The sequence below is a fragment of the Oncorhynchus masou genome, unplaced genomic scaffold, assembly GCF_036934945.1.
Source record: "Oncorhynchus masou masou isolate Uvic2021 unplaced genomic scaffold, UVic_Omas_1.1 unplaced_scaffold_7200, whole genome shotgun sequence".
NCBI lineage: Eukaryota > Metazoa > Chordata > Actinopteri > Salmoniformes > Salmonidae > Oncorhynchus > Oncorhynchus masou.
Genome location: NW_027013650.1, coordinates 1 through 10,664, shown reverse-complemented (window position 1 = coordinate 10,664; position 10,664 = coordinate 1). Strand labels below are relative to the sequence as shown.

The following is a 10,664-nucleotide window of genomic DNA, read 5'->3' as shown; positions in this document are numbered from 1 at the left end:
TCATAGCAAGTTGCGCGTGTTTACAATATAACTCCTCTGTCAAGCTGAAGGTGTTTTTGGAACTGACGTCTTTAAAAAAAATAGTTTTTATTTATTTCATAATTCACCATGAAAAGTGATTGCCATTAAATTTCTTTATTAGAGGGCTCTTTTTGCAAATGAAAAATGCGGAAAAATGTATCAGAGACAATCTTTGAATGCACAGCTGGATTTATTACAATTTGAGTGGTCAATAATGTTGTAGGTTACATCTCAGTGATGTGAAATTACATATTTTCTGTTATAAAAGTTACAGTATCTGCTCCACCAGAGCACTAAATGCACTGCTCAGAGCAGCGACAGGCCACATGGGCTTCTGCCTTCTCCATCAGGTCCACACTCTTCTCATAGATGCTGGTCAGACCTTCAGAGCGGTTCAGGTTGGAATCTGTAATAGGAAAGAAAGTAAGAAATTAGGAACTGCAGATCAGCATTTATTGGATACATCAGAACAGTATGGTGTCTTCAGTAAAACAGTTGTCCATTATAGACTCACCGACGGGCAAGCAGTGGAAACCGATGGTGATGGGGGTGGTCCTCACTGGGAGGCATCCAGGCAGACAGCGCAGCACAGGTTCAACAGAGTAGCATTTGGACTCCCTGTCATCAACAATCACCTGCTTCTCCAGCTTCACAGACTCGAGCTTCATGAGACATTCTGACATAGAGAGGTACAGCAATAATATGTTAACTAAATTAACTGACATTTGTAATGCAGCATAAGCGGTAGGCTTAGACTTACCAGACGCATCACGGCAGCTATCAGAAGGAAGCACCCAGGAATGGGCAAAGCTGACTGAGCTCTTGGTCAGGCGGCCACTGGGTGTACGGTACTCCTGTCTGTCTTCGCCATCAGCATTTCCACAGAGTCCACAGGTCTGTCCCTTCATCCAGTCCACAACTTTAATCTGAGTGCCAAAATCACACAACAACTTAGAACAACTGACTGCTTATGTATTAGTACCCTTTAAACAAGTAATACGCTATTCATAAATTTAATGATACAGTATTATTGATATTATGACATAAGATTCCAATCACCTTCCATGAGTTATTATCAAAGTAGACTTCTTGGAGACCATGGCTTTTGGCATAGAGAGACACACCTTCACCCTTCCGATCGATCTTGATAGAACCTTAGGCAAGAAAATAAACAATGTTGTAGTTTATGGATGAGGCCATTTTCTATTATCTTATTACTGCAGTACATTGGATTATTCTAGTTATTGTGATGTTGATAAATAAGGTTGAAGGAGCATGAGAAACCTGAGGGGTCCTTGTATGGGAGGTTGTCTTTGGAAATTTCCATTCCATTGACCTTCACTATCACATCATTGTCCTCAGTGTACAGGTCAACATCACTGGAAGTGTCAAAGATAACATTTCATACATTGTTATTGATGGAACTAAGAAATATATTTGTGTCAAAAGCAATTGTTTTCTAAAACAATTCTCACATGTCAGAGATTTTCACATTGATGTGGTTTTGTTCAGATGCGTGATCCTTCTTCAGCAGAACCATGAATTTGAGCTCTATGGTGCAATCCTGAGCCAAAACTTGGTAGCAGGAGAGAGGCATGTTGATCTTGTACTCCCTGTTGTTAAATGTTGTCAACGTGTCTCGGACCATGCTACATTTAACTGGAAAACAATAGTGTTAATTTATACCTTCCTTGCCTTTTTTAACGTTGTACTGTGACATTGTTTTGTTTTTTAGTTTCTTTATTGTTACTGCTTACCTGCGTTGACTTCAGAAAACAAGTAATGGATTTTGTTAACAATGTTGTCATCAAAGGGAGAAAGATCAGTCATAGACTCAATGGGCAGAGAACAGGGGAGGTACACACCCATTTTATACAGTGTCATCTGTGATTTAGATACACAAATCCTCATCAGAAACAGTCAACCAAGAAGAGAAGTCTGGAGAAATAAATTAGCAGAAAATGCTATTGTGGGAAAAACAATGTTCCTCACCTTGGGTGTTTTCAGAATGACATCCAGGGTCCTTTCAGATGTTGCAACCACAGTGCATTGAATCTGTTTCTCACTATTTTTGTCTTTTTGCATTGGAACCAAGTCAGCCAGGTAATATGGGATGTACCCAGGGATGAATTCAGACACGCTAGAAGAGAAAAGGTTACACAAATCAGAAGTTGTTCTTGATTTGTTCTGTAACATTATTCAGCTATCACTAGTAAATAATAAATGAGTAACCGTACATCCTAACATAGCGCCAAACAGCCTTGGGAACCTTGGGGAGTTTGTCCCAAGACAACCTCAGACGAACTGCAGGGCTTGGACCAACAAGACCAGTCTCAGCAGTGATAAAGGTGTTATAATCCTTGCACTCTGCACCCCAAGCAATCTTGGCCTAATTAGGAGAACAAAAAGTGTACATTTTTTTAGTATACCTTAGATGTTATTGCTACCCATGGTACAACCTAAACATAAAAAACAATCAGAAAATGGATATTGTAGCACCATTTACAAGATATTTGATCTTACAGTGACTTTGTGTTTGCTGAGCAGAACACCATCAGCACACAGTTTCCAGTTGTCGTTCTCATCAAGGGCAGCCATAATGATCTGCAGTCTGGGAGTAGCTTTGTTAAAGTAAGCAGTAACCTGGTATCCCTCTATCTTATGGTCAGCTCTCACTAAACGGAAGAGGATGATCACCTTAGGGGCAAGTTTATTGCCAAGGAATTTGTCCTGAGAAGAGAAACACATTTTAAATCTTAATTCATCTCTGCGCTCTCTCCCAATGGCACACAATGAAAGAGATGATAATCTTGACTCAAGTTATGATGGTGAAGTGTCACCTGCTTGTAGATGGCATGGAAGCTAGAGGCACTGCTCTTGCTTCTGGAGATGACATTGGAGGTGGCTTGAGAGTCCTGCAAACAAACATGCAAAACCCAGGGTATTTACGGAAAAACTTTTATACAAACATTTATTTTTGTCAACCATACCGTAGATGAAAATTCCTCAATATTGTACCTTGTGATTCTTTTTGAATTTGCGGTCGTTGGGGTCGTAAGGCTGGTTTGGGCCGTCAGGCTATTTGGGTAAAAATACCATTACATTCAATAAATTCTCTTCACATTTTTAACATCTATGTATGTTTGCAACAGGTCTGTGCCTTGTTTGTCAACTCCGTATATATCTGAGTCAAAGAGTTTTGTGAGAAACAGTGGCCTTACCTTGGAGATGCGGGAGCTGGAGGAGCTGGAAGAGCTGCTGCTCTCTGATTTGTTGGGTCTAGGTGGGAACTACTAGAGCTGCTGGAACTAGAGCTGCTGGAACTAGAGGAATCTCTGGTGCCGTTCTTCAGATCAGGCACCAGAATTTTCTTGAGCTTCAACAGTACAGTTTTTCCCTTGGGAGCTTCCTCCTCTTCGTTCATGGTGATGACTTTGATAATCTTTTCTGCAGCCTTGGGCCCAACTTGCACTTCAAACTCCAGCCTCTCGATGGCGGGCTCAGATGCTGCTAAAAATGGAATGCATTATGAATAGCTAAACAAATTGTTGCATGTATATGCTGAACTTGGCTTATTACCAAATGAATGCTTACATGGTTTCACAGAAATAAGGACTGAATGCTTTCCAATCATGTTGTAGAAAAGAGTGTTTCTGATGAAGGCAGCACTCTCTGAGGAAAATTCAAAGCATGCTTTGACTCCAAGCCTTTCGACACAGATTGTATCCTCAAGGTGGACTACAATTGCCTTAATGATGGGCTTGAAGTTGGATGGCAAATCAGAATAGAGGATCTCAGAAGATCTTGACTGAAAAAATGATATAAATTCACAAAATGTATCAAATGTCTGAGGTTAATAATTTCTGATTGGCAATGCTTATGGGAATTTAGTTCTGAACAAGTATTTCATACAAACTCACCAAACTTCCAGCAAAAGAGTCAGCAGAGGCTGCAATCATAGATGTGAACTTATCCCTGGAGTGCTGTGCGCTTCTTGCTCCTCTTTGGTCAGGAATCAAGGGAGTTATTCTCTCGGCTGGGACATCCTCCACATTTCTTGCCACAGCAAAGGTCTCAATGCTGTTTGAAGGAACATAGATCTCATGAAATCTGTAGTGTGGCAGCCATGTTAAAAAAATATGAACTTAATGTAAACAGATATTACATCCTCTTTTCTGACCAAGAAAAAGATTGCCCTTACTATGCCTCAGCAATATGCTCAGGAGGGGAAACAGGTAAAGCCTCAAACTTGAAGTTGCCATCAGAGATGTCAAGCTGTGCTGCAAATTTTGCAGGGACAATTGTGTGGACCTTAGCTCTTGCCATCATAGCAGCCTGGATGAATGCAGTGTTCACTCCCATCACAGCAAATGTATGCATGACAATGCTACAGGAAGAGGAGACATTTGTTAAATTTACCAAGATTTGTGGTAATAATGATGTCATCAGAAAATATTGGTCTTATGCCTACCTTGATCTAACTTCGGCATTGAGCTCAATGTTTGTTTTCAATAGCTGGGCAGCATGAAAGGTGTCAGGCAGAGGAGGTGTCAGAGTGGCGCGGACTATGAACATAAAGATAAAAGCACATTCATATGGGAGATCAGAGATCTAGCGAAGAACTACTAATTACTAAGCAAGAATTATTATGATATAGTTACCTTTGACGTATCCTTTAGCGACAGCAGCACTGTAGTAACTGAGCTCCATGGGCAAACCAACAGCGGTGGGGAAGATGCGGCGCACCTCTGCAGCCAGCAGGGGCTTAACATGCCGGAAAGTTGCTCCAGCCAACAGTGCCTTCAAGGCATTTCTTCCCAAAGCGTGTGCAGAAGGACTGTTGGCAAGCTGTGGGATATTATTAGGTTTAGCTGTTTTGTCCCTCAACTGTGAATGTTTTATGAATACTTTTGGAGACTATTAAGTTATATCATCTGTTGTACCTGAAGTGCCTGATCGATGATGGACTTGTCGATGTTGGCAAAGGCAATTTCCTGCCCAAAGAACTTCACATATATGGAGGCTAGGGGCTTTTTTGTGTCTAGGGACCTCCAGTCAGACAGCTGTGGATAGATGAGGAGTAAAGCAAACCTGATTGATTGATTTAATTTAAAAAATCCACAGGGATTGAAGCAATTTAAGATAAATGTGTAACGTAGTGATTGTTGATACTTACAGCCTTAATGACACGCCTCATCTTGGTGATCCTGTCAGCATTTTCAGGAGCTGGGGGTAATTTCAGAAGAGCCTCTTGGATTCCCTCAGTTCTCACTCCAACCTAAGGGGCAAACATTAAGCTTGGACAGTTAAAAAGTGTTTTAAATGTTCTCAATCATTATCATTTCAAGGAACTTTGAAAAAAACGCCTTTACCTCAAGAACATCAGCAGCTGCTCCAGCAAAGTAGGTGCGAGCTTTGGCCATGACAGTTCTGGGGAAAAGGGTGGCAGCATTGTTGATGTAGAAAGCACTGGCAGCAGCACCAATCCTCAGGGGATCTTTAAAATGGGGAAAAATGACTGTTAATGATTGACTTTGTTGATGTTTAGTGAATGATGCTAATGGGCCAGTCGTTGCAAGCCAAGGAAGATAAGAGGAGGCCCTTACTGGAATAGGCATCCAGGTGGATGGCTTGACTGAAGTGGCACCTCAATCTTCTAAATTTGGTGTTGAGCATCTTGACAGCAACATTGCAGGCAGCAGCACTAAAATGAAGGAATAGCAACTATGTTATTAAATCTGATTCCATAGATATTGAGAGAGATGTAATGACATGTAAAGGTGAAAGAGTGCTCTTACACTGAGGCAAAGTCAGGGGCGGTGCTCCTGGTCAGGGACATCATGTGAGAGTAGGTGAAGCTAGCCACCTGCAGATTTTTCTCTGTTTTCAGAATGCTAGCTAAAGTAATCACCAGGCCCATTGGGGGCTTTGTCTCAAACAAAACAATGCAGGCAAGCATGCGGAGCTCTGGGTGGAGAGCCTTGTCCATGAACAACTGCACAGCAACTTCCTGGACCTATTTCACAACAATAATGCAGAGATTTGAATGGACTTCGCCACTGAGAATGATGATGTTGTCATTTGCAATTTAATGGAGGGACTGTACTCACCATTCTAGGCTCCCTCTTAGCAATGTTCCTCAGGGCCAAGACTGCATCAGCCTGGACTCTCAGGGGCAGAGCAGCAGCTGCAGTTCCAAACACGGGCAGGAGCTTTGTGATTGGTTTAATGCTAGCAGGATGGCCAGCATTACCCAGAGTTTTAAGAACCATGGAGAGTTCCTCAAATTTGCTATTAGCAACAGCCTGAACAGCAAGTTCGTGGATGGGCTGTGGGAAAACATGTACAGTAGATATGTTTGAATAACCTCAATCAGTAGATCATCATGTACATGAGATGACATCTACCTCTTTGAAGAGTATCCCAATAGCACTGACTTTGCTGATAAATCTTTTTTTGAGGGAAAATATACTTGATACGATTGTGATATGTTGCTATCTCACCTATCTATCATAAGAGCATCTATCTGTTAAGTGACTCAAATGTAAATGATTATAGGAAAATACATCCAGTTTACCTTCACAAGTTCAGCGGGGCAGTTGGGATATTCAACGCAGTATTTGGAAACCATGGTACCATAACCAAGCATGGCGATCTCACGTAGAACTGGGTGTGTCTGAATCTTGTGGTTGAAAGCCATGCTCTGGTGGTGAAAAAGGTATTGTTTTGAGTCATCTTTATATAATTTCTTACAAAATATTGAAGAGATAGGACAGTTTAGGAGTAAAGTGGGTCCAGGACGTGAACTGTTATGTGCCTTCATAACAAACCTGTATGCTATCTGTAAATATGAATACAATTGTTAAATTAGGAGCCTAGTTGGTTTAGCCATGGAAAAATACCTTCCCGCTAGCCATGATTGGCTGAGATAATGAATGGGCTAATGAATGGGCTGGACATGCCGAGAGATGAGTTTGTGTTGGTCTGCTATGAAGCACGCTTCTGTCTAATACATGAGCTGCTCGGTATATGTCAATAATCCTTGCTACAGTGGCTTTTTTGAAAGATATAATGCTAGCCATGGAGATCTGCAAATGTGTTGCTACTGCGCTCAACAACATTGTTGCCCAGAATTTATTAGGTGCTATCGACAAAGATTAGTGGGAAAAAATTGTGATGACTACTTTCTGCACACAGTCAGTGTGAACCGAAGTGACTTGACACAACAACGGGCCCAACAAGCTGTAGCTTGCAACAAACCAAACAGAAAAGACACTGCCATGAAGTGTTCATCCATGTATACTGGTAAGAGTGTAGCTACATTCTCAGATATTACAAGTTTCAAATTTAGTCAGAAAGTCATTTTCATTGCAAGTTCAAGCGTACTGTTAGCTAGCTAGCAAATGTTAGCTTGCTGGCTTGCTAGCGAACGGCACATGTATGATCTCTGTAGTAATATTATTTGTATCTCAGAAAGCCACTTGTAATTGCTGATTACGGCCATCGATTGTATTTCATGAACATGTGTACATGTCCAGACAATAGTTACCATCCACTTAGCTACATGTGGCTGGGGGTGGTTATATAATTTATTTCACATGACCCATCAGTTTTGGACAAGTGTCTGGGTAAGCATAATGTATAATTATAAAATAATTATAATATATTTTTATCCGGACACTTTCAAAGTCATATTAGGATATAGGCCAAGGACTAGGTAAAGTGCATTTTTAACTGGAGTTTTCCCTATTTTAGGCTACTACTTTCACCACTTTTAGTCTTGAAATTTTTGGTTGTTTACTACACTACCTTACTCACTCTGTTTAGCTCATGGTCTCAAATGTGAATCCTTATGGAGATGGGTGGGGCTAGGGCTTTAGAGGGTGTGAACGATGCCGAATAGGTTTAAACGCAGAAGCTCTCCAGTAGGTGTAGGAAAAAATTCAAGGGACATTTTCTCAAAAGTGAGGTTACAAGTTGACCAACTTTCAAAGCAGAATTACTTTCGCATTGTTCCTCAACCGTGGTGTATGATATACCGTTTTGTAGATCTGAGTCTCTACTTTAAATTTAAAAAACACCAAATGTTGCTACATAAAACTGAATCGAGACTCTGGGTCACATATGTGTTGAAGGTAGTGGTGTTAACCACTAGACCACCTCATGCTACAATTTTTTGTCATCTTAATGAGGAAATCTATAATAATGCTTAAACATCATTTAAAGGTTTACTTACTTCAACAAGCTTGACAGTCTCCAGATCAGCAGCCACCATATGCACAGCGGCAACCAGAGCCTGAGCAGCCTCAAAAATAGTGATGTCACCAGCCAAAAACTTCTCCTTGATAAATCTCACAGCCACTGATCTTCCGATGGAGGGGACAGCATCCAGGATCCAGTGTCTGAAAAAAAAAGGTTTTCTGTCATTGTGTCTTTGTTTGAGCAATTGAGCAAGATTTTTTTTACCTGTAAGCTGGTTTGGCCTTGAACTCATCCCAGATGGCATTAATAGTCTCAGAGCTCGCCACGCGCAGGAGCTGAATAAACTGCAGAAACTTAAGAGGAGCATCTTCATGGACCTCTGCCGTGTTGTATGTGACCAGATGATTCAGGATCTTCACAGCCTAAATAATTATAATGAAGTGCTTGTATTAAATCATTGTTATCTTTGGCTTTACATATTGTCAGGCTTATGTATCAATTAATAGATAGAGTCATTGAGTCACTGTACCTGAGCACGTGCGTTGCTGATCTTAAGGAGCTGAATGGGCATCTGGAGAATCTCAGTGGCAAACTCATACCGGATGGATCCACGGTGAACATAGTTATTATTGGGGACAATAATTGGAGCCTTCTTGATCTCAACGAAAGTCAACATTTGTCTGTGAAAGGTAGTTCATGGGAAACTTTTAAACCTATAAGCTTAATAAAATGAAAATGTTTTCCTTTTATACCACAAATCAGTCAACATACTTTGCTTCCGTTTGGGCAGCTCCTGACATCTCATTGAATGGTGTGAACTGATGGAGCTCAGTAACAGTGGCCTCCAAGATCAGAGCACCATTGTCAGCGGGCTTCATGAGGTATTTGTAAGTGGCAGCTCCCATCAGGGCCTCCCCTCTCTGTTTAGACAAAACACAGAGTTGTATTGTCATGTGAAGTGTTTCTGGTTATGTTTTTCCAACCCCCCAAATAGATACTTATGCTCATACCTGCCGGCACTCTACACACTTCTCTGTGTAAGCCAGACCAAAGTCCTTCATGATTCTCTGCTGGCAGTTATTGAGATCCTTGCTCTTGGTCAAATGGATGTGCTCTGCCTTGGCATCCTCCCTGATCATATAGTGGGTCTTGCACACTCCCTGAGCTCCAGCCTAACACAAAAGAGAGCATGAGTGAGGAACTCAAACATTGCTTACTGAAACATGTTTTGCATCTAAATATGAACATATACAAGTTTTACCTCCTGCAACTCATAGACGTTTTGTGTCTTCTTGATGTTGAGCTGAAGAATGTTCAGGATACCTCTATGGACATTCAGCACTGTTTCAGAGACAGCAGTGGGGGCAAATACCTTACCCACAACACCCTTGGCATACTCAAACTTGATGGGAATCGAGAACTGAGCAGCCAGGGCTGAAGTGAGTTTTGCAGCTGGGACGAAAGGATCGTTGGGCCACACACCACTGTACTCAAAGATCTCAGGGTTCACAAGCTACAAGAAGATATCAATTGATGTATTAGTCAATGTAATGGACATCACATTAATATATTGTTTGTGTGGGAACTTCATGTATAATAAATACCTTCAGCAAGTAGGTATTCTCTGCAACTGCACTGATAAGAACTTTGCTGATTACTTTTACTCCAGCTCTAGCCAGATCCTCCTCAGGCAGACCACCCAGGAGCAGTGCCTCATACTTGTACACATAGGTCTTACTGGCAGCAAAATCAGGGGCTGTAATAACAATCAAAACATATTTGATGATCTTGTGATCTGAGAACTGGTTTTATTTAATGTATTTAACTAGAAACAAATGCAGAAGTGAAACTACCTAACAAACATAAGTAAAAATCCATAAAAATAATATGTACTTACCAAAGTTAACAGATTGACTCGCTACAAGATAAAACAAAAATAATTGTCACAATGTTACTGAATGTTTTTCAAAAAATGTCATTGATACAGAATTGTACATTTCAATATTTACATAACTTAGTTATATTTACATGAAGTTAGTTATAATATCTGCACTCGAATTAGACAGAAAAAAACTGTACTTACCCACAAGGGCTAGAGTCAGTGCAAGTACTACTGCTCTCATGGCCAGTGTGATGTGAGGAACAACAGTCCCAGTCCACCTTTTAAAGAAGTGCTCTATCGACAAAAACAATCGTAACAAAATATATAATTAACTAATGTTTCATAAGTTGAGATCAGTATGTGCTCATAATAAAGCCTGTCGAGTTGGTTATCACTACTTCTGAGGTGGCCACATACACCCGTAGGTTAGGTTAACCTGCCCCACTGCCATTTAGCCCTTCACAGATCAATGTCCATCTAAGTCAGTTCTTTAATGAAAATGATCTGGAGAATCACGTGTTGTTTTATCCAACAAGTTATGTGTACTACAACCTTCATT

General features: G+C 40.8%; 1 protein-coding gene across 1 annotated transcript; it reads right to left on the bottom strand.

The window, feature by feature from the left end:
• Window positions 1-314: 314 nt before the first annotated feature.
• Window positions 315-10,346, bottom strand: LOC135537179 (vitellogenin-like). Its single transcript, XM_064963384.1, is given in 35 exon segments — window positions 315-427; window positions 536-697; window positions 782-947; window positions 1,081-1,175; window positions 1,306-1,400; window positions 1,497-1,680; window positions 1,779-1,905; window positions 2,014-2,161; window positions 2,259-2,410; window positions 2,545-2,751; window positions 2,862-2,936; window positions 3,040-3,099; window positions 3,243-3,307; window positions 3,310-3,531; window positions 3,616-3,829; window positions 3,942-4,101; window positions 4,223-4,408; window positions 4,493-4,586; window positions 4,683-4,869; window positions 4,965-5,084; window positions 5,198-5,299; window positions 5,394-5,518; window positions 5,628-5,725; window positions 5,820-6,037; window positions 6,132-6,350; window positions 6,599-6,724; window positions 8,258-8,423; window positions 8,488-8,645; window positions 8,753-8,903; window positions 8,995-9,143; window positions 9,234-9,395; window positions 9,485-9,736; window positions 9,828-9,979; window positions 10,121-10,141; window positions 10,307-10,346. Coding segments are annotated over 35 exon segments (4,971 nt in total).
• Window positions 10,347-10,664: the final 318 nt, after the last annotated feature.